Source organism: Phocoena sinus, chromosome 6 (assembly GCF_008692025.1).
Source record: "Phocoena sinus isolate mPhoSin1 chromosome 6, mPhoSin1.pri, whole genome shotgun sequence".
Lineage (NCBI taxonomy): Eukaryota > Metazoa > Chordata > Mammalia > Artiodactyla > Phocoenidae > Phocoena > Phocoena sinus.
Window position 1 is genome coordinate 36,982,216 of NC_045768.1, and position 23,775 is coordinate 37,005,990.

The window sequence follows — 23,775 nt, forward strand, 5'->3', positions numbered from 1 at the left end:
CAGACTATGTCACCATGACTGGTTTTGTTTGTTTTATATTTGGCCAAAATATTCTGGTTTAGATACAGATATTTACAGAAGGTAGGGAGGAAAGGAACCAGGCCAGAGAGGAACAGGTATATGTACAAGGCTGGGCTGCAAAGGGCAGCAACTTCCATATAAGTTGGGGGTTTTGTGCATGTTGGTTTCCATCTCATGTGACAATGTCCACTTCTGCTATGTGGAGAGATGATGGCCACTGCCTACCCGGGTACCAGCAGCAGGGGATTGTCTGACTTGGGAAGAAGTGGGGTTTACAGGAGCCCAGCAGGTCCTTTCTGCTCTCCTAGGAGCCAGTAAGTTCGCATCTTTCCTTTTCCCTGGAAGCGGAGAAGTAGAGATAATTCAGATTCTTCTATGTTATTCCTCATATCTCCCTCCCTTCCCCCCACAAACCCCGTGATTGTGTTCATCCTCCCATTCCATGACTCCCTCCCCATGGCCTGCCATCACCTTCATCTCCACATCCCCTCGAAGCTCTAGCCGGAAGCATCCTAGCTCATCCAGGGCATCCTTGGTGGTAGAGGAGACATGAATCTTAAGGGCTGGGGTGGGATAGGGGAAATGATGGAAAGAAGAATCAAAGAAAAGGCAACCGAAGAACTGGCAGGATCGGAGAGAGCTTTACCCAACCACCATCCCTCAGGAGGGTCTCAGTCTTCCCAGGGCACATGCACTAGAACCAAAATATGTCCAAGGATGGGGCAATCAGGAACTGTGGTCTCTCAGAATGAGATTTGGAGGAACTCTGAAAAGAAGAAAAGGCCAACACAGGTTGAGGCTGATGCTGGGGTTGAGGGCTAATGTCTCACCTTGACCATTAGACTCCATTCGGGAAGCAGTGTTCACTGTGTCTCCAAAAAGACAGTAGCGGGGCATCTTCAGGCCAACGACCCCAGCACAGACGGGCCCTGTGAGAAGAAATAGGTTGGGAGAGCCTGGGAAAAGTCGATATGAGGACAGGAGTGAGAGTCAGCCTTACCCGTGTGGACCCCTATGCGTAGCCTCAGCTGGTCATGGGGTCGGTGGCGGATGCGGAAGGAAGAAACCGCATCCAGTAATGCCAGGGCCATACGAGCAATTTCCGGGGCATGGCGCTGACCATTTCTGCCTGGGAGACCAGATACCACCATGTAGGCATCTCCAATCGTCTCTACCTGATTGAGAGGGGGATGAAAAGGTCACCTCTATCTGTATCAGTGGGGATGGGGAAGGGCAGAAGGAGACAAGCTGGGTACCACTATGAGTCATCCTGACAGCCTGGGGGCCAGAACATTGACTAGAAAGTAAGTGCCATGGTCCTGAGAATCTGGGAGAAGGGGAAGTCAAGGGAATCTGTAAATCCTCCTGCCCATCCCAGCACCTGGCGAATACTCTACAAATGTCTGCTGAATGGACACCCTGTCTGCAACAGGACATGGTCAAATAGGCTCTGCTGTCAGGAAATGGGAAGCAAGACAACAGGGCTGCCCTGAAGAGCACAGAAGCTGGTGGGGAGGTCAACGAGGCCCAGTGAAATGAGCCTCAGACAGCCTAAAGTGTCAAAGGTAAGAAAGCAGGCACTTGGCTTCGTTAATTGTACTGAAGCTGTGTAAGAGAAGGTCCTTGTTTTTAGGAACTACACACTGACCTGTTTAGGGATAAAGGGGCACTGTGGGGCTTCCCTGGTGGCCTAGTGGTTAAGAATCTGCCTGCCAATGCAGGGAATATGGGTTCGAGCCCTGGTGCGGGAAGATCCCACATGCCGGGAAGCAACTAAACCTGTGCGCCACAACTACTGAGCCTGTGCTCTAGAGCCCGCGAGCCTAGAGCCCGTGCTCCGCAGCAAGAGAAGCCACTGCAACGTGCACCACAACGAAGAGCAGCCCCCGCTCACCACAACTAGAGAAAGCCCGCGTGCAACAAAGACCCAACGCAGCTAAAAATAAAATAAATTTATTTCTTTTAAAAAGGGGGCACTGTGTCTGAAACTTACTTGCAAAAGGTTCAGAAAATAATATATGGATACATAGATTTTTTTTTAAATAAAGCAAATGGGGGAAAATATAAACAATTGGTGAATGCAAGTAAAGGGTTTATGGGAGTTCTTTGTTACAGTAATAACAGAGATGGCAGAGTAAGTCCAAAGGGAAGGGACAGGAGTGGGTAATAAATACTATCTGTACAATATTAGGCATTTTCCACAATAAATTTATTATTCCCATCATACAGATAAAACATCTGAGGCTCAGGGAGCTTCTGTTACTTGCCTAAGGCCACACGGTTGGTCACAAAGCCCGATCATTTTTACTCCCAAGCACAATAAAGCCTACCCTGTGCCAACTCAATGACTTCAACAAAAAGCTTTCACTCCATAGCTTGTCCCTCACCCCAATAAATCATTCTATACCCACATCCTGTATGATTCCTCCATGTCTGGAGTGGATGAAGAGAAGAGAAAAGATGACGAGGCTATGCCTATACCCCCAGGCAAAGAGTGGCAGACAGGGGCTAGATCTTGGGATGGCTCCGATTAGGCAAGCCTTAAGGATTCACAGGAGATTAGACGGGAATGTACAATTACAGTGCCAGAGCCTCATTTGTCTACAAAGGGTACTCTAGCACTAGGATGCTGGAGACCCAGGCAGGAAAACTGACCCTGGAGCAGGTAAGGCATGTGGGATTCAGGCAGACTGGGTTTTAAAAGAGTGCCAGCGTAAGGGCAGCCCCAGCTCTCACCTTGTAGACGTCAAAGTTGTCAATTATGGCATCAAAGCAGGTATACAGATCATTAAGAAGTGTCACCACCTAACAGGGATGGGAAAGTAGAGGCCTTAAGACTTTCCAACTTTCTAAGACTGTCCAACTAAGACTGTCCAACTTTCTAAGAATTCTTAACACACAAGCCATAACAAGATATGGAAACTACAGACCAAGCTAATCTTCCCTATTATCAAGGATCTCTATGCCCCAGTGAAGCTCCTGCAGGTCTCTACCCCACCCTCTGCCCCTCACCTGGCTCTCACCTGCATGGGGGTGCTCTCTGCTGACAAAGCTGTGAAGCCAACGATGTCACTGAAGTAGATGGTAACGCTGTCAAAGGCCTCGGCCTGTACGGTCTCTCCCCGTTTTAACTGCTCTGCCACTGAACTAGGAAGCAAAGGTACAGTTTGAGCCAAACTCAGAGAAAGAGGGTGGGAGGGAGAGAGAGAGGAAAGGAGTGTATGGCTGGAGCAGAGATGAGTTCTAACATGAAAGCTGAGCCTGGTGGAGGAGAAGGAAGGTGGCTGGGAAGACATTACAGTCCAGGGCAAGGTAAGGTGTACAGGTGGTGTGGGGTTGGAAGGGGATCCCTGGGGATGTGGGCTAAAGGTCTCAAGTTGGGATTGTTCTACATACACTTGCTGGAGCAAAGGTCTGGTAGAACAGTGTCCTAAGAAGAAGGGATGGGAAGCCAGGAAGAAGGCAGCACAACTCATTTGGAGACAGAGTCTCCAAACACACGGTCTAGAGCCAGAATGGGCTCATGGTAGCAAGATGTAACAAAGCAGCATTCTAAGGGTTGGGAAGTGAGTTCTCAGGAGCTTGATTAGGCAGAAACCAACAGAAGAATACCACAGGAAAATTCAGGAAGGGGGACAGGAGTCTCACTGGGGTAGAATTTGGTAGAGCAGAGCCTCAGCCTTGCGTTTCTCCTCCAGGTAGGCCTGTGTGCGTTCCTCCACCAGCTTCTCCAGGTTGTTGGCATACTGTTCCATGCGCAATAGGAGGTTGTCCAGTATGCTGGTGCCACCCTCCCTGGAAGGAGGCCAGGATAGGGTACCTGCTCCAAGATGCTCAAGACCCCCAGGGCTTTCTACCCAACCCACCCTCTCGGCCCCACCAACCCCACCTCACCCACTAAGACTGATGTGGCTTCTAGCCCCGGGGAGCTCCTGCACCATAGTGCCCTCTCACTTGTTAAAGCGGCGAATGAAGCCCTTAATCTGTCCAAAGTCTGGTCGCTCAGCTGCGTCCTGGGCCCAACACCGCTCCATCAGCAAAACCAGCTCTTCGTTCAGTTGGGTCCGGTCGATGCTCGGCCGGAAATAAGGCCGCTGACCATTTCGGACCTTCTGGACAATCTCTGAGGGTGATAAAGGGTTTGGATGAAGAACAGGTCCCCCAAGTAGAGGAGGCTCTGGGTCGTAGATTGACTCTCACCTTTGGGGCTGAGGTCCAGGCCCTCCAAGTAGAAAGGACCACTGCGAAGGGCTATCTCCTGTAAGATGATCCCAAAGCTATAGACATCGGCCTTCTGCATGCCTGTGGTTGGCAAGGGGTTCCCACTGAGCAGTTCTGGGGCAGTCCACAGCTTCTCTGAAAAGAGGGAACAGGCGGCCAGGTCCTCAAAAAGGAAATCCCCCAGCCCACCTGGCCTCATTCCTATAATGCTCGCTGTATTACTGTCACTCCGTCTCCCTCTCCCACCCTCCCTAGGTGGAAATGATCAGGGCCGGGGGAGCAATGTAAAAGCAGATTGTGGGGGAAGGCCTCACTGGCATAGAGGGCGTGGTTGTCATCAGGTTCAGCAGTTGATCGGAAGCTGGCCAGGCCATAGTCTGTGATTTTGAGCACAAAACGACTATCCACCACACAGTTGGAGGACTTGAGACTCCCATGGGATGCAATAATGCTGTTATGGAGAAAGGCCATGCCCTGCAGGATACAGATCAAGTCATGGGATTGGATCATATCTGGCTTGGGATACCCCCTCTCCGTGAGATGGACATTAGCTAGCTGTCTAAAGATCTTGGGACCATGGGCTTCCCTGGTGGCGCAGTGGTTGGGAGTCCGCCTGCCGATGCGGGGGACACGGGTTCGTGCCCCGGTCCGGGGAGACCCCGCATGCCGTGGAGCGGCTGGGCCCGTGAGCCATGGCCGCTGAGCCTGCGCGTCCGGAGCCTGTGCTCCGCAACGGGAGAGGCCATAACAGTGAGAGGCCCGCGTACCGCAAAAAAAAAAGAAAAAAAAAGATCTCGGGACCATAAAAACAATAAGCTAATTTCGGAATGCATCCTTTGTACAGTTTCCACCCCAGGAAGCAGGCAAAATAGGAGAGTCGTCTCTTCCTGGTACCTTAAGCAATATATCGGCACCCAAGCACCAGGGATAGGAGACATGCTTAAGAGGAAGGACAAGGGGAGCTATCAGTTATCACCCTGGAAAGGGCGGTCTGTCTTCTGATTAATGAAGGGATCAGAACTCTGAGGGTGAACTCCAAGAATACAACACCCATGGTGGCCTCAAATGCTTGGCCACTACTCAGGAAGACATGGCTTGAGATCCAGGTATCAAGAGTACCTGGATGCACCAAGGAAGACTAGCCAGTTGTAAACTTTAACATACAACCATGTATAGGCAGGCAAGTCGAGATAGAGGAGGAAAGCGATCTACTACAGGGGATGTCGGGCCAGAGAGAAAGTGGAGAAAATAGTAAATTAGAAAAACCTGGGAAATGGACAAAGGTAGGAGGTAGCTACCAAGCCAATGTAGAAGCCTGAAACTTCTGGCCCCCCTGGGGCCAGAATGGAGAGAAAGGCTGCCTGTGAGGGACTCTAAGGCAGGTCCTAAGAAGGCAGAGTGGTGCTTCCCCTGGGAAGTCAGTTCAGGTGGAACCGAAAAAGGATACGGCGTCCTGTATGCTAACCTCCTTTAAATGTTTAGCTCTGGGCTTAAACAACTCAAAACTCTAGTCTCTGTGAACTCTTCCTTTTTATTCGTTTCATCTTGATATCAACAAACCTTTGGGAATCTCCAAACTCGTGAATACAGATGTTAGGCTTCTGGCTTTGTTCTAAATCACCTTTCCATCAAATCACTGTTCTCTCAAGAGTCATGTTTTTCTTACATTTATCATCACACCTCCAGCTGAGCACCACATCAACTTTACCTAATATTTTATCTCTGACTTGACGGCAAACTTTAACACACACACACAATTTTTTAAATAACCTCTTGAAAACTATGCAGAGAAACCAAAGCCAGCTCCAGGTGTGGTACAGGTGATCCACTAGGCTAGCTCACTGGCTAGGGGACTTGCTTCTAAACACCTGTCCCACCTGTGCAAGATTCAAATTCATGCCTTCACAAATCCATAGACCTCTGGGTCACTTGAAAATAGCTGAAACCTAGTATATTAGAAGATACCAAACATTTAGTATAATTTTCCTTGGCTTCTCTTAGTTTTACTAATAAATGTTCATTTCGAATTTCAGCTTTTCTGAACAAAAGAGCAGATACGTGAAATATTGGTTAGAGAGTAAATGATGAGGAAAAAAAATCGAAGATAAATGTTTGGAGACCCCATTAATTTTTCCCTGCTAAGAGATTTTAATATAAACTCTTGGAGGAAAAAGAAAAGATGATGGAGAGAGATTTGAGATATTTGAGATCTGAGATTTGAGCTAGGGCAGGAAGACAAAAGTTCTCTACAAGTACAGGACTCTTTGTGGCAGATAAAACTCATTCCCCCCAATTAAAAGCCCCAAATCCATTGTTTACCCATTATCACCCAACCTTAAGAATAAGGGGAAATGGAGAGATGGAATTTTTAGACTAGGAAGAGAAATCATAAGCAAAGATAGAAAGAGGGAGGCATTTTAAAGTGGATGAACTCAAGGAGGAGTGGGGAAGACTCACCTTAACGAGGTCATTAATGAGTGAGTAACGAAACATCCAATCCAAGTTGATGCTATCATTTTCCAGAATATCCTGGTAAGTGACATGGAATAGATTATGTGACTTTCCTAGCCCCACTATTACCTGCACAGTCAGTGTAACTTTGGGCCTATCTCCCCTGCCCCTATAATCCCCACCTATATCCGTCACCTGTAAACTCCCACGAGGACAATACTCGGTGACGATGCAAATGTTGGGAGGGTCTATGCAGGCGCCAATGAAGCGAGTGAGATGGTTGAACTGAACATCTCTCATCTAGGAAAAAAAAAAAAAGGAAGAAAAAGAGAATTGAAAGAGCTAAAAATTAGATACAGAAATCTACCACTACATGAGAGGACCTTTCTCTTAATTGTCTTTACAACTTGAAATCATTTATAAATAAACCCATTGCCCTCCTAGCCAATTTTACTGTTCCCTAGTCCTCCCCTTCCCCTTCCCCTTCCCCTTCCCCATTCTTATTTACCCCTGGCCCTCAACCCATACACCATGACTTACATGTTTGAGTTCAAACAGAACCTGCCGGGTCAGCTCAATGCGCTTCTTATTCACATGTTTGATGGCAACAACATTTCCCTGATGGTGGGAGTGAAAGGGGAAGAGGGACATTAATATCAGAAAGGGTCTCTGGGTGCTGGGAAAGACTGGAGAACTGTGGGAGCATCCAGGAGATCAGCTGGACAGAGAGGAGGGTTATGAGGAGCAGAGGGTCACGGGAAGAGGTGATAGATGTGGATGAGACAGAATGAAATGGTGGGGACCAGAACAAGTGGACGACTGTTCACCTTGAAGTGACCGGTGTTGGCAAAGATCTGGTATTTCCCATGGGCTGTCATGAGCGAGCCGTAACTGGATCCCCGCTGGGGCCAAGGGCAACATGGAGGCGGAAGGATGAAAGGAACATTAGATGGTGGTGGTAGTGCAGGTGCTATCATTACAGGCTGATGTGCTGGGAAAGGTCCAGGGTACGAAAGGACAGGCACTCAGAGGGAAGCAGAGGGACAGCTGAGACGAGGGCTCACCAGCGACAGTGTGAGACGACTGCCTGCACCTTTATGGTATCGCTCTGAATTGCCAAATTGCAGCTCCTCCCAGCGAATGCGCCACAACATGCTAGCCAGCTCTTTCTCCAGCATCAGTTTTCTGTAAGGACTGCACACCTCAGTTGACTGGCAAGCCCAATCCTACCACCCCAGAAGCCAACAGCGGGGTTGCAGAGACTTCCCGGCAGCTCCTGAAGCTGCGGTTGTCACGCCCCAGACACAGGACTGAGAGAGAGGGATGCATTCCCTCCCCCGTGTTCTAGGGGCCTCCTGGCCTCAGCCAGAAGGCTGTGTGGAAATGGGAGGGAGGGAGTAGGTCAGCGGAAAGCCCAGAACTCACCGGAAAATGAGGAAGCTGGAAACGCCAAACATGATGAAGGTGATTCCTGTGCCCAGCGCCACGATTGCCAGAGTGGAAAGTGGGGCTGAAGGGAGAGGGGGCCCTGAGAAAGACTGTGTGTGGTGCTGTGAACGGGGAGGGGTATGCTCTTAGGTGCAGGGAGCAGACAGATCTCGAGAGGTAAAGAAGCAGGCAGGGGGCATAGGAGAACAGGTGATATAGAGCTAAGGGTGGGGGAGCCCGTGAGGAGGAGGTGAAAGAATGGAAGGTCAAGGGAGGAAGGATTGCTCCCAGTCCCTGCACACACCCACTTTTATCACAGGATGGGTCGTCCAAGTCAAAGGCACAGGGGGGATTGTCCAAGGGGGGGGCCCCCTTCACCCAGGGGATGGGCCGTCCTGTCCACCAAATCTGCTTTTCGGCTCCCGAGTAGTGGGCTGCAGGCTGTGAGGAAGGAGAAAACAGGGCCCACAGGCCTGCTCCCACCAGCCTCCTCCCCCCAAACCCAGCTACTTGGGTGCTTTTCTCCCCATCCTACCGCCCACCCACCAAAGCAGCTCCAGCAGAGGAAATAAGTCCCTGCCTCTAGAACCTGTGATTCTGCCCCCGTTGACCCCCTGAAAGCTGGGTTTGCAGGCCCCCCACTCTCCTCCCTGCCTCATCCCCCATCACCTGAAAGTCCCCAGAATCCAGGTCTCCCATGGCCCACAGGACAAAATCAGTCTCCCGGTCATTGTTCTTGTCCATAACAACCAGTCCAGTTACACCTAAGACAGAAAGGAGTACCCCTTACTTTGAGATCTACCCTAGGCCCCTCTCCTATCCTCCCAATCCCTCCAGTCACCTCACAGTCTGTCCCTGCCCCCATTCTTAATATGTGTCCACCTCTGCCATGTTCTCTGACCCCTACTAACTCTCCCTCCTGCCCCTGGTGTCTGTGTTTTCTTCTGCCCACTCCACTCCTGAGCGTGACAGCGGCACTCTGGCCTCCAACTGACCCTCTCCATTACCATGGTATCTTCTTCCTTGCATCTTCTCGACAATTCGAAGTCCATCTTCCCGGGTGCCTCCTTCCTGTATTGTCTCATTCAGGACTTCAGCATATAGCAGGATCCCATCGTAGAAGCAGCCAGCAATGAGGTTCATCTGGGGGTGGTAACTTCAGCAGTGCTCTCCAAAGGTCCTGCCAGGCCCCTTCCCCAGCCCCCTTTTCCATCTCTGGGGTCTCCTTCTACCTCTCCTCGCTCTGGTTTGCTTTCTTCCCTCCTCTCATTCCTAAGGTGCCACCCCTACCTCACTGAACACTAAGGCAGAAGAGAAAATCCTGAATGGAAGTGGACAGCCCCCAAAGTAGGGCTGGCTCCATGGCCAAGGCTTGATTCTGAGTTAGGGAGAAGAGGCTTTCCTCAAAGTCTGGCCTGATTCTCGGGGAAAGAGAGATCTACTTACGAGGGAAGGGGCCAGCTCCACACCAAAGTCTTCCCGAGCTCTTATCAGAAGACGATTCTGGAATTCCTGATACTCAGGATTCGGGGGTTCTCGGTATGTGATGACCAATACCATCTGTACCAACAGCACATGGGAGAGTGGAAATGATTCAAGATGGGCATTAGGGGAAGAGAGGAAGCAGGGCAGGGAAACTTGCTGAAATATACATGATATAAAATGTACATGGGTGACTCTGAAGGCCGAGAGGATACTAAACTCGTGTGTGTGTGTGTGTGTGTGTGTGTGTGTGTGTATGTTTAATGCTCTGGGGACAGCAGGTGGCATACCTCCATACAAGATAGATAGATAGGATGGTTCTGGGAAGGTGGAGACTGGGAAATACATGAAGTCAACTCCATCCCCCAAACTGGGCTCCTCATCGTCCTGAAGCCCCTACTACCGCCCAGGCCTCCCAGCAGGGCTGCCATAACACTCACAGCTCCTCTGTTCCATCCTTTCTGGGTACCTGTTTACTGGCAAGGACAACACTGAGCAACAGCTCCTCTCCCTGGTGTTAATTACTGCTAATGTTATCAGTAAAATGTTTACATTTTCATTTGGGCCACTTGAGCACAGTGCCTCCACCCAGTGAATTAGAGATTTCAGGTCCTATGACAACTGGGGGAAATCCTTTGAGAGAGTGATTCCATCTGTAAAAAGCCATGAGCCGGCTCCTTTAATGTGCATGGAACACCCACCATATGCAGTCCTGCATACTGGCATAGTCCCACACATCATGAGTCACAAGGAAAACACACAGTCACATGCCCACACACATCTCATAGATAAGCCAGTGGCACACACGGTCTCAGTCATGCACACTTCTCATTGGCCACAGTCAGCATGTCTCTGTCTTTCACTGGGATGCCTGCCTGGCTCCCACTGGCCCAGTGGCCTCACACACTTCCCACTTCTTGGCCTCTGCCTCCACCTCAGGCCTCCACAATCACTGAGACCAGCCTCTGCCTTCGTCAGGAAACTGGCACTGCAACTTTGGGGAAAGACTTCAGATCAATATATTTTGTGAAACATGACTTTGTGAAATGAGAGATTAAAACTAGTCGTTTGGGGACTTCCCTGGTGGCGCAGTGGTTAGGAGTCCACCTGCCAAGGCAGGGGACACAGGTTCGATCCCTGGCCGGGGAGGATGCCACGTGCCGCAGAGCAACTAAACCCGTGCGCCACAACTACTGAGCCTGTGCTCTAGATCCCGCGAGCCACAACTACTGAGCCCGCGTGCCACAACTACTGAAGCCCATGCGCCGAGAGCCCGTGCTCCACAACAAGAGAAGCCAACGCAATGAGAAACCCGCACACCGCAACGAGGAGTAGCCCCCCCTCGCCACAACTACAGAAAGCCCATGTGCAGCAACGAAGACCCAATGCAACCAAAAAATAAATATAATAAATAAAATTGATTCTTTAAAAAAATAAAACTAGCCGTTTCTACCAGTTGTGTTAATTCCTGTCATAGAAAGCACCATAGGGATACTAGATATATCACTTACGATCTATTATAGATCAATTCATTCCAGGTAGGAAATAATGAAGTCAGTCTCTAACACACATTGATTATATTAGACTGGAGTCTACTTCATGATGTAATTATTCTTACTGGAGCGTTTGGATGCTGGATCACACACTGCTAATACTCTCCCACTGTCAGGCAGAATTAAAAAGGAGAGGGAGACTGAGGGTGGAGCTGGAAGGGTTCGTTCAGTAACACCTATTCAAAGAGATCTTTATTCAAAGAATAAAAGAAAAATAGAAGGGTAGGATATGGTTGACAAAAAATGTAAAAAGTTAGTTAAAAAACTTGAAAAGATCAGGCTTCACACAATGTCTATTTCATTATAAAGGTTGATAATAGGTTTTCAATGCTTTTTAAAAAGTAATTGCCTAGGTTTGTTTCTTTGCTAGACTAGCAGTTCTCAATCTTTTTGGTCTCATGACCCCTTTACGCTACTAAAAATTATTGAGGACCCCAAGGAGCTTTTGTTTGTTTGGATGACATCTACCAATATTTACCATATTAGAAATTAAAACTGACAAAGTTTTAAAACACAAGAATACACAAGCACACCTCCTATAGCTGCCAGAATGATGACATCATCACACATCACATAACCTCTGGAAAACTCCACTGTACAATCATGGAAGAATGAGAGTGACGGAGGCAAATAACACCTTAGTATTATTTTTAAACTAGTTTTGCCCTCATGGTCCCCCTAAAAAAGGATTCCAGGGGCCCCCAGGATCCCAAGACCACACTTTGAGAACTGCTATGCTCGACTCTGTTTTGCTGTGGTTACCAGCTACTAAAAAAAGAGAGAGAAGCAGAAGAACTTCCAAAGAATTTCTGTTCTTGCTCAGGGACTAGAGAGAAGGTAAAGGTAGGTAACTGTGTCCCATTCCACAGGGGACCCCAGGCGGGGAAAAAAAAAAAAAAAAAGCAAAGGCTGCCAAAATGGGTACAGCGGTGGGTGGAAGCCAGGAGGGCGCCTGGGAAATGTGCGAGGGCAGCAGACGCCTGGCTCTGCCTGTGGGCCCACCCACACCCAGACCCACTCTGGCTGCTGCAGGAGGCGCTGTTAACAGTGGCCTAAATTAACAGAATGGTCTCCACAAGAGATGCTGCCTTCCACGGCCCTTGGTTTACTGCTTACTTCCGTTCTAGCCGCTGGTGTCCCCCATCTGTAACCCAGTCTCATGCTGGTCACCTAGTTTGTGGCTTCTGCCTGGGCTTCTGACCCTGTAGAATGTCCTCAAATGTCCAGACAGAGCCTCTGGATCCTTAGAGCCTAGTCATTTGGTTAGTTCCACCGTATCTACTTATTCTTCCCTTTCCTGGTTGATCATCTTGGTTTACAGTACCTGCCAGCTCTACTCCTGTCTAAATGAATTCCTAACCCCATCCCCCCTCTTCCCAACACACACATTGATTCAATTCCACAAACGTGCTAGGCACACAGAATACAAAGACAAGCAGGATCCCTGCCCTCAAGCGGCTATGGTTCAATGAGGGAGAAAAATCATAGCAACATATTTAATTTTAGAGTCCTCTCCCCCAGTCGCTAGTATCCAGCATGAGCTGGGACCCCTTCCTTGGGCATGACACCCTCCTGGAAAGGCTGCGGGCATCTATATCAGGGACTCCTCACCTCTGCCGCCACCTTTTCCAGGCTGGCCTGCTCTGGGACCCCAGTGGGCCAGGTATCTCTGGGGTGTGGGCTCTCTGCTCTTTCACCCTTGTCTGGAGCTGACCACACAACTTCCCTTTGATTTTCCCCTCAGCATAGTCTTGACTGCCCCTTCTCTTATATTGTAGCAAAACCTCCCTCTTTGTTTTTCTGTCTGAGTAATGCCTACAGTGAGTGGGAGAGCTGAGAATTAACTTACAGTTCACCCTGGAAAAACCTGGGTTTGAACTGCACGGGTCCACTGATATGCAGATTTTTTTCAATAAACGCAGACGATGGTACTACATGATCTACACTTGGTTCAATCCACAGTTGTGGATGGAACCTCCAAGAGGGAAGCCTGACTGTAAAGTTATACTCAGATTTTCGACTGCATGGAGGGTGGGTGCCCCTAACCCCCACAGTGTTCGAGAGTCAACTGTATGTAACTAATTGTTAGCAGACTAGATCCCTCCTCCTCCTACCCTAAGTGCTGGGGCCCCTTGGCTGGTAGGAATTCTCCCACAAGAAGAGAGGTGTTCCCTCCACAAAGAGAGTATGGCCCAGAAGCCTGTGGAGTCTTCCCATCTGGGAGGGTTAGAGAGACCCTCCTTGACCACACTAGCTAAAGCACAACCCCCCTGATACTCTCCTCTCATACCACGCTATGCTTTTTTTCTCTTTTTAAGTAACACATCACAGTTTGTTCTATGTTTGTATCTATTGCTTGTTTATGTCTGTCTGTTCTACTGAATGTAGGCTCCAAAAGGCAGGGACATCTGTTATGTTCTCTGCTGTATACTAGCACCTCGCACAGTGACTAGGACATAACAGGTGCTAGCTAAGTAAATACTAACAGAATGAGTCAGTCTTCAGATGAATCAAACATTGACTGAATAATGTTGTAAGTTCTAGAGGAGATAGAGATAGGCACAAGAGTGGGAAATTCAGTCCAACCTGAGGATTCAGGGATTGTTTCCTAGAAGGGAAAATAACTGATTTGAGTATTATAGAATACACAAGCATTATCCAGACACACAAAGGTGAGAAGGTCGTTTTAGGCAAAAGTTCAGCAGCAACAAGACCTGTCCTGCCACTGCCCAAGTGTGACGGTCACAGACTTATACTCAGGCATGCAAACAGATATGTCATTCACAGTCAGACACTACCAAATATATAATCACAGCCACATAAAACCTTACTCATTGGAGAAGGTGGCCACCCAAGTCCAGCCCTTTATACACATCTACTTAGAGTCAAAGAATCTCAGGGCTGAAAAGACCTTAAGGTTATCCTACACACCACCTCAAATCCTTTTTGGGATAAGAAGGGGGTATGCATAAATAAGTTTTAAGAAGTACTTATGTACATAAGTAAGTGAAAAAATGGTGGGAGAATCGGGGAGCAATTCATGGGTATGATTTTGAGAGGGAGAGATTTGGGGTAAGGGGAGGAAGACCACTGTGGACAAAAGCAGCAAAGAGCCCAAAGGCAGGGGGGCAGGGAGGCCCGAGGTAGCAGGTCTGAGCGAGGTCTAGCCGGCTGGAGTACTCAGCAGTACTGGGAGGTAAGATTTTAAAAGTGGGTTGAGGACTGTATAAAATCTTAAATGTCATGATAAGGAGTCAGGACTTTATTCTGTAGGAAATAAGTCATTGAAAGTTTTGAGCAGAGAAGTGAAGTGAAGACAGTCATGTCAATTTTCCCTACGAACTGTTTCTCATGTCCATCTCTTTTCATTCCTGCTATCATCACCATAGTTCAAGCCCATACCTCCATACCGCATTCTAACCTATTGCAGGTGGCCTCACTGTCTCCTCCTCTTCTAATCCAACCTGAGTTCTGTCAGTATATTTCTCGTCACAAAAAAACTTTAAAGACCCCACCATTCAAGTCCAAGTGCCTCAGTCTTAGGTTCAGAGCTCTCCTTAATCTGAATCTACCTCTGCAGCATTATTTCCTATAATGTGCTCCTAGTGAACCATTCTTTCTTGTCAGGTCAGTATCTTCTTGGATTCCCAAACATGTCCATTCCCATCTTTTTTTCTTTGCTCCAGCTGCCTGCATCCTCTCTCCCACTCTGACTAGGAACATGACATCTATCTTTAAAGTCACCATAGAGTCTTGCTTCCTTTATAACAGCTTTCCCTAAACCCAGTCCACAGTGACTCTCTCCTCTGAACCACTCAAGTTCTTAGTGTCTGCTCCAGGACACATCATCACATCCTTTCTTGTACTTGTATCTAACTGCACCACAATCATGCCTCGCCTCTCCAGAAAGGGTGGAAGCCCTCCCAGGGGCGGGGTCTAGATCTTTTCCTGAATTTTCCCCCCACCCCACGGTATATCTACCATTGGTACTTAGGAAAAGTCAGTGTTCCAGGATCTTGGGAGGTAGCCTTGGAAGACACACTGAGAAAGAGCCACAAAGGTGAGACTAGACTTGGAAAGCCTCCATCCATTTCACCCCTGTGGTTCACAATTCTTGCCCTCTTGCTGGGGTTTCTGTGGGGTCTTGTGACAGAGAATTCCCAAAAAAGCTCCTCTCCCCGCTCCCTTCAAGTTTGGCTCAAATGATACCTGAAAAGCTTCTCTGAGGGCCTCGGCCTGTTCCCAGGTGCGATTGTCCTGCCACGGCCGGCCTGTGGAGCGCGTGGGGCCTGCATGGAGACTCTCCCCAAAGACATCCAGGTAAAAGAAGACATAATCTCCGTTGGTCAGGTTCTCCCTCTGGGCCTGAAGCAGGATCTCATGCAGCATCTCCAGAGGGCCGCAGATATACACAACTGGGAGCAGGTACGTGACAGAGGGGCACTCTGAGAAAGCATCCAGGACCCTAGACAGCCCCCTCTCTGACCATCTGCATTCCCATCTTTAGCGAGGAAGAGAGGCCCTAATCTATCAACCACCCAGCAGATGCTCCCCATCCCTCCCCCCTTGGAGTCTATGTCATAAGTACCCTGAGACCGTATGGACCATCTGGCAGAAGTCAGAGCCTGACTCCAGACCCCAGAGGAAGGGAGCTATCCTTCAAGCCCCTCCTCTTCCCAGAGCCCTGCCTGCTGCTCCCCGCCAGCCCTCCTCACTCCCCCACTCTGCCCTGTCTTTCCTTAAGCTCAAAGGCACTGACTGCTCAGAACTTCTCTCAGTGGGAGCTCTACCTGTCTTTCCCAACCTAATCAGCTGCACCGCAAAGCCCATTTATGGAGTCTTCACGCTTTTTATGCCACCAAGGGGTACTGGCGGCCCAGTCTGAGAAGTCTCACAGACAGGCACACATTTTGGAGTGACCATCAACCACACTCACTACTCCAAGGAACTCACACTGCTCCCCAAATTCAACTTCCCCCAATCCCACACTCTCCCCAACACAAGCTCCTCCCCTCAGGCCATCTTACTCCTTGTTCACATCTGTCTGTGACATCCACAAGCCCCCCAACATAACGCCTTAGCCCCTCCCAGGGGCTCCATCCACACGTGTTTCTTGATCCCAACCACCACATTCGGCTCCTCCACGGCTATCTCCATCTACAGCTTCCCAGTGCTCAGCTCCAGGGACACAGCGACCCTCCTCCCCTGACCCTAAGTAGCCCGGGCCACACTCACTGCGCCCGTTGGCCCGGATGAAGTGGGTGGCCTGCTCAGGGCCCCCCGGCTCACGGGCATACACCTGGTGCTGCACACTGAGGTTGCTGCCCTGCAGGGCCTCAAAGACGCCCTCGATGGTGAAGTAGTGAGGCCGGTCATCTGTGCGAGCATCCAGATACAGCAAGGCAGCACGGGCAGTCCAATTGAAGTGCCCATGTAGCGTCACTACAAACTCACCCAGCTTGGGAGCAGAGGGACCAGTGCGCACCAGAGTACGATAATGCTCATTCTTAGCCGCAAAACCAGAGGCCACAGCACCCGCAGTCAGCAGGGGAAGGCGCCAATGTGAGGCAAAGCGGGCCACAGAGGCAGCGGGGTACACGCAACCGGGGCCCAACAGAAGGTCGGGATCGTGGTAGAGCTTGAGGTCCACAGCGCGCAGCGGGGCCAGGTACTCAGAGCAGGCGCCATCTAGTTCAGAGCTGACGAACCGTAGGTCCACGGGCAGCGCCCGGCCCAGCGCCTCCACAGCGAGTGCCACAGCGGGACCCACCCGTGGCCAGGCCCAGGCATAGCTCAGGTTGTGTTCTGGCAGCACCACCGCCAGCGTCAGGTTCCGCGTCCCTGGAGGACGCACCCCACCTGCCAGGGCCGCCACCACCAGCAGGAGTGATGGCAGTGCCATGGGGAGAAAGCAGCGGCCCCACCCACCCCAGAACCTGGGGCCACTCTGGCCTACGGGGGAGCCACAAGCACCGCCCAGCCTGGAACCTGGGGAAGGCCGCCAGGGAAAGAAGTGAGGATAAGCTAGGTAGGCTGGGATACAGAAAGTGGCAGGAATCGGGGAGGAGGAGATGGGAGGAAGCCCTGGGGAGTGGGTAAGGAGTGGGTCCACTAGCCTAGGGCAGGGACGGAGGAGGGCTAAGAGTAGGGTGGCAGGAGGAGGCAGGGACCAAGGGGGCCTGTGACTGGGATGGGGAGAGCGAGAGGTGAATTCGTCTGATGAATCTAAAGCTGAGAAGGAAAAGGGGATCCGAGACTGGGATGGGGTGGAGGGGGGGGGGTTGGCTGGTACAAAGAGAAGGCCTGGGGGGACCTCACCGCTGAAAGGGCTAGGAGGGCAGAGAGCTGCGAAAAGAAGGACCAAGGGGATAAGGTGGGAGGGGGCCGGCGCGGCGGAAGGACTGGGACCATGGGCAGGCGGGCAGCGAAGCGAGGCCTGGGCCGGAGGAGAAGGAAAGGCAGGGGTAAATCTCCCTGTGAAGGCTTCTCCCGAAGCTCCTGCTTGGACTAACGGGCCCAGGGCGCTGGTCCCATCCGGAGGTGCGGCGGCCCCGCCCGTGTCCCCGCTCCTCTCTGCTCCGCTTCTCCTGGGCCCGGGCGGCCGGCGCTGCCCCGCGCTTCCTCCCGCCCCCCGCCTGGGCCCCCGGGCGCGCCGCTCGTCCAGGTCAGGTTGCCGCGGCCCGGCCGTCTCCGCTCGCTGCGCCGGCGGCTGCAGAGTGTGACTCCCCGGGCAGGCCGCCCGCCCCCGCCCCGCCCCGCGCCTTCCCCGCCCCCTCCCCGCGGCCCCTCCTCCTCCCCCGCCCGGCCCCACCCTCCGGCGCCTGCTGTCTTACCCCCTCCTGACTCCCCACTCCCACCCGGGCGCCCGGGGACCTCCCAGGTCTCCAACCCACCCGGCGACAGCCCGGGGGCTCCGCGCAAGGGCCTCTCAGGCCGGCGAGGTCCCGGGCGTCCCCTCACTTTAAGGCCTACTCCGTCTCCCCCAGGCCCCTGGGCCACCCCGCCGCGCGCTCTCCATCTCACACACTCCCCGAGCCCAGGGCCTCCCTACCCACCCCTCGCGTATCCCGCTCTTCTTAGGGTCTCCTTTCTTAACTCCCCTGAGTCCCTCAAACACTCCAGCCTCCAGGAAACAGTCAGGGATCCCCACATATTCGGTATCCTCACTTGTCCTCCACCTAGTAAACGACAGCACCCCTCTCATTGACGGGAACCTCTCCCTCCTTCACCAGTAAGACATGCCTGCTCCCTGGAAGATAAGCCCCTCCGGGACCAAGGTGCTCTGGTGACCGATTTTTCCTGAGTCCTTACGAAGTCCATGAGTCTCCTTCTTCCTTAAGACTCAACCCTCTAATCTCCCTCTTCCTGTCCCCACGACCCCAATGTGCCCTCCCGTGTCCTCAGAGGCCACCATAGTCCACTGGGCTCCCACCACACCATCTGCTCCAGGGTGGGAGCCCAGAGCAGCCTCTTCTCTCTTTTGTCTTCCTGCACAGCCTGGGCTTGTACCTGATAAAGGCTCAGAGACTGATTACGCAAAACGTTTCCCCAGTAGTGGAAGCCCATTGTGCCCCCCTTGGGTTCCACCCCACTCCCAAGCTTCCATCCTAGAAGGCTCACCCCAGACACCCCATATCTGGAGTGCTGATCTGATCCCGAGGAACAGCTTGTGAGGGATGATATCATGGTTGCTGGGAGGGGCTGCATGGGACCTTAGGGAGTTTTCCTTAAATTGTCATAAAGGAGATGCACATAAACCCATTCTCCTCCCCCTGCCAAGAGCCACAGTTTGTCTCCTGCTTCAAGCCACTTCTCCAGAAATCAGAGTGCCAAGAAGCTGAGAAATCTGGAGTAGAGGGAGGAGGGTGGGCGGGCAGGGAGTGGAGGGGCGTAATTTCTCTGAGATGAAGGCGACACCTAGTGGTTTTGGGGGAAATTAAGGACAATGCCATTTTATTCTTAGGTACGATAGTTTATTGAACACTGGCTGCCTTGCACAAGTTATGGGGGTGAATACAAAAAGCTGAATGACAGACTTACCTTTGAGGAGCATACAATTGGAACCCCTGGGGCACAGAGGCCAAAGGCAAGCCCCCCAACAACGTCTCTTGCCCTCAACCTGGTAGAAATGAAAACGTTAGGGCAGCTCTTTCTTTAACACAGATGGATTAACTCCAGTTCCAGCTCCTGACACTGTTAGTGTAAAGAAATTTCGTCCTATCTGAGCAAGGAAAAGAAGGATACAGACCAGTCAAAAGGGTGATGGGACAACCTGAAAAAGACATGGCTCTAATTTCAGACCCAATCCACCAAATAATACTTTTCAAGCAACTACACACAGTTTAATGAGAGAAGCAAATCCAAATGACACAATCTCTGCCAGAATTACAGAATTTCAGGGCTAGAAGGAATCTTATAAGTAATATTGTTCACTCCCCTCATTTAAAGATAATTGAAAACTGAGTCTCAGAGAGGGAAGTCCCATAGCTTCCTACCCCGCCCCTCTCCCCCAATCCTACATGGCTTTTTAATAGCAGAGCAGAGACTAGAATCCAGGTTTCCTGGTCTCTAAGGTGGGGCTCTGTACAGATATTCTGCTGACTCAAGGAATTTACCATGTGAGGCTGTGCTTAGAGTGTAATGGCCACTAAAGACCCAGAAGAGTCTCTCTGGAACACCTGCAGACCCAAGTGAGGACCAGACACCACTGTTGCCCAGACTCCCCAGACAAGTTTAAATGCATGACATGTCATTTCAAGCATCTTGCCCCTTCCCTCTTCCTTCCAACTGGCCACTAAGACTAGAAAGTGGGAAAGGTCAGGGAAATAAAAGTTAATCACTTAATGCTGTTTCTTATTAACATCCAATGAAAGTTTTTTGTTTTGTTGGTTTATTTGTAGGGAGAGGCTGAAAATATTAGATAAATGAGATCAATTATCTATTTATTCCAACTATCTAATTATGTCCTCACTGATATGGACAATAAGATTTTGTCTGTATTTGGTGGCCCTACTGCTACCCATACAAAGCCTGGGAAACCTAAAGGTCCTGCTGGCCTGAGCAGCACCCAGCTAGGGAGCCAACTTTATCTCTGTAGAGTTGGTAATGCCTCTCACTACTTCACAGACACCATCTATAATTTCTTCTGGGACAGGGCCAGCCCAAACACCTCATACCTGATCCAGAACTAAACTGTGGAGCATCAATTAGCTAGCTGCTAGAAGCTATGGTAGTTTCCAAGTTGCCCTCTTCCTTAGTGCAAAGAAGTCCTGAGGCCTGTCACACTCAGGCCAAAGGATCCTCAAGACTCTTGCTGAGTTCTGAGACTGACATGGGATTCAGGCTCATGCCAATCTCCATGTCAAGCCCTGATGCCCCAAACAAACTCCCAGTTCAGTACTGAACTTGTAACCTCCCTGATTTCACAGCTAACTCTGGACCCTCCGGTTTGCTCTACACCAAGACTGTGCCTCCAAGCCTATAGGATTCCAGAGAAACAAAACACCTTCCAGTCTTCTCTCTGCTTAACCAACCAGACAAAACTTCCAGCTTCTCTCTGCTTAACCAACCTGACTTGCAGAAAAAGGTTTTGACTTACATGTGATTGTCTCCTGCATACAAGACAGGTCCAAGAGAACCTGCCAACAGAGGGCAGAGAGCAGCCGCGGAAAGTAAGATAAAATAAGGCAGAAAAGATACATTTTCAAATGCAGCATTTCAGTAAGGGAGAGGGAGAGGCAGTATAAAAAAGAAACACAGTGGGAATTCCTTGGCGGTCCAGTGGTTAGGACTCCTCACTTTCACTGCGGAGGGCGCAGGTTCAATCCCTGGTGAGGAAACTAAGATCCCACAAGATCCCACAAGCCACACGGCTGCAGCCAAAAAAAAGTTTAAAAACAAAAACAAAAAACCAACATACTGAAACATATTAAAGGCAAAAAAAAGACCTTACTAAAATTCTGCATTATTTCTTTTAGCCCTAGTGAGGGAAAGAGAGACTCCTGGAAACAGGTCAAACCCCCATTATTGCTCATGTGGCCCACTCCCCTCCCCCTCCCGACTCCCCTCACCTTCCACACAGCAGCACACAGCATGGTTCTAGACCTTGGGTTCACCTTCTCATCATGTTCAATATCCCCAAAGAGCTGCTATTATTGTTTACAGGGTCAAGGGTTTTTCACTTTGAATTCACACACAGTTTTCTTGTATAAGTTAAAAAAGTTTTAAAATTTAAAATATTTTCAAATCAAATCCCAGCTTCTAACTTACCTGTCTGGATATGTATTCTGAAAGTTGAAATGATACATACTGTGAGGGCCACAGATATCAGTTTTGTGAAAAGACGGTCCGGAAGAGCAGTTTTTTCCATGGAAAATGCTTCCTGGAGAGCCAACGATGCCTAGAAAGCAATTTAAGAATTGTCAGGAGAAGCCACCATACGCATTTATCTCCATGATGATTCAAGCTCCAGGTGAACCCATTTTTTCATCCATCTGCTCCCTCCAAGCCTGGACCAGCACCTCTGTGAGTGTCCAAGAAGGTCCCAGTGGTTCCCATTGCTCTTCCACACTTGGCCTGTTCTCCCAGGTTTATATACCGTTTCCCTATGTTCCTGTTCCCACCCTTCACCATTGTTAACATCCCCAGTAATGACTTACCACCCCTTGGGAGCATCTGATGCCATAAAGTCTTAAATATAATATTCTCGGTTATATTTCCTTCTCTACTCTACTTAAAATTATACTTTCTTCGCAAAATCTTTCACTGAGAAAAAGTGGCAGGTGTTCCCTCACCTTTTAAGTCCTGCTCAATTTACAAATATCTCACATAAAAAGAAGCAAAGGAAACATAATCTTCTAGATCTAAACAACAGCTTCTAGAGAATGGAAATGTATTAATCCCTATTTTAATCTTCTGCTCTGCTTAGAATTTTCTAGAGAAGCCAAAGACTGGGACAGGAGGAGAAATCTGAAGCAAGATTTGACAAAACTATACTCATTTTACATGGTTGAATTACGTCATAGAAAACAAAAAGAGTAGCTACAGTGGCAAGGTAGGATTGGTTGGCAGACAGACTGAAAGCAAGAAGATAAGTTAAGAGGCTCCTGGAGAACTCTAAGCTTGAAATGCTAAGCACCTGGTCTAAGATGATGGAATAGTAATGGAGAGAGAGAAACAAATACAAGATGATTTGAAGGAAGAAACAACAGGACTTGGTGGCAGACTGGATCCACAGGTGAAGAGGAAAGAGTCAAAGATCCCTCTAAGGCTGGGGTCACAAAGGCACAGGCCCTCCAGGGCCACGCAGGAAGTGTAAATGTGAGAGGCAGCTGGATGGGGATTCACAAACCATGAAGGCCCTGCTCCATCTAGAGTGGATGCTACCACTCTGGGATGGAGCCCAGAGTCGCCAGTTCTTACAGTTTTTCCTTTGGACTGTTTTAATGCCTCTGCGACAGGTCTCTGGACCTCCAGTCCCACCTCTCTCTAATCCATCCTCTGTGATGACAGGTTCAGATGCCAGAATGACCCTTTTGAAACAAAAACCTAATTATGTCACTTCTCTGCTTGAACTTCTTCAATGGTTCCCCATGGAAGCTGTGCTTTTCACAGTGATATTTTTAGCAGCAAAACCCTTCCTTCAAACAAAAGTTTAAATGTAAAACAGAAAAGAAGCCCAGGTGCTCCAGGAAAAGTAGTAGAAGTGAGCCCAGAAATCCACAACCCCTGCCCTTCATGCCCTCTCAGAGAGAGCTTCTGAGCCCTGAACCTCTGGGCGGTAGCCTTCAAGCAAGGGGAGTACAGAAAGATTTTCCAAGGGCTATGTATATACAGATCGTTTCAAGGGAATCCATTTTCAGGCCCTAGTCTTCCATATGTACTCTTTCCTAAAATTCATCTTCTGGAAAATGAACTTGGGCTCACATAGTCCTTCCCCCGCTTTACAAAAGAAAGGCATGTCCCTTGCCGCCAAACCTTACTATGATGAATTGTTCTAGAGTGTAAATACTGGGGCACACAACAAAGGGATATATAAATGAAGATATTGGTTAGGGAAATGTTTAAAGATTAATCAAGGGGCCTTAAACTAATGGGGCTTCTTGCCTTCCTTACCATATACATATTTCTGTTAAGGGTAAAACGTGGCATTGTTAATGGGGTGTTTAGCCCATGCTGGGATTCTCTACAATTGGCACAGCCAAAGGAAAATACATTAGTGACATACTTTCTTTTAAAAGTAACTGGAATCAAAAAATCTAGAAACAATAAATGCTGGAGAGGGTGTGGAGAAAAGGGAACACTCTTGCACTGCTGGTGGGAATGTAAATTTATATAGCCACTATGGAGAACAGTATGGAGGTTCCTTAAAAAACTACAAATAGAACTACCATATGACCCAGCAATCCCACTACTGGGCATATACCCTGAGAAAACCAAAATTCAAAAAGAGTCATGTACCAAAATGTTCACTGCAGCTCTATTTACAATAGCCCGGAGATGGAAGCAACCTAAGTGTCCATCATTGGATGAATGGATAAAGAAGATGTGGCACATATATACAATGGAATATTACTCAGCCATAAAAAGAAACGAAATTGAGCTATTTGTAATGAGGTGG

General features: G+C 49.6%; 1 protein-coding gene across 4 annotated transcripts; it reads right to left on the bottom strand.

Moving 5' to 3' along the window:
- Positions 1 to 17: 17 nt before the first annotated feature.
- NPR2 (natriuretic peptide receptor 2) lies at positions 18 to 17,877 on the bottom strand. Of its 4 annotated transcripts, none has more exons than XM_032635598.1 (22): positions 16,392 to 17,877; positions 15,366 to 15,571; positions 9,568 to 9,681; positions 9,129 to 9,264; positions 8,791 to 8,885; positions 8,430 to 8,562; positions 8,119 to 8,203; positions 7,758 to 7,878; positions 7,521 to 7,595; positions 7,234 to 7,311; positions 6,889 to 6,993; positions 6,700 to 6,771; positions 4,557 to 4,716; positions 4,222 to 4,377; positions 3,976 to 4,144; positions 3,670 to 3,816; positions 3,045 to 3,168; positions 2,758 to 2,826; positions 1,022 to 1,196; positions 852 to 950; positions 493 to 584; positions 18 to 359 (listed from the first exon to the last, which is right to left on the bottom strand). In XM_032635598.1, the coding sequence occupies exons 1-22, from the start codon at positions 17,056 to 17,058 to the stop codon at positions 294 to 296; spliced, it is 3,144 nt and encodes a 1,047-aa protein (XP_032491489.1). In that variant the 5' UTR covers positions 17,059 to 17,877; the 3' UTR covers positions 18 to 293. The 4 variants fall into 4 exon arrangements, with proteins under 4 accessions (XP_032491489.1, XP_032491488.1, XP_032491491.1 ...); XM_032635597.1 differs by having other exon boundaries at positions 20 to 359; positions 7,758 to 7,887; positions 16,392 to 17,868; XM_032635600.1 differs by having other exon boundaries at positions 38 to 359; positions 7,758 to 7,887; positions 16,611 to 17,868.
- Between the last annotated feature and the right edge of the window lie 5,898 nt (positions 17,878 to 23,775).

What these genes read in the sequence shown, in the direction of transcription:
- NPR2 (XM_032635597.1), bottom strand. Translation starts at nt 17,058, where the DNA reads ATGGCACTGCCATCACTCCTGCTGGTGGTGGCGGCCCTGGCAGGTGGG. An exon ending in GTCCTCGTGGGAGTTTACAG is followed by an intron (nt 6,772 to 6,888) that starts GTGACGGATATA and finishes GTCACTTACCAG; the next exon opens with GATATTCTGGAAAATGATAG. An exon ending in CAACCACGCCCTCTATGCCA is followed by an intron (nt 4,378 to 4,556) that starts GTGAGGCCTTCC and finishes CCCTCTTTTCAG; the next exon opens with AGAAGCTGTGGACTGCCCCA.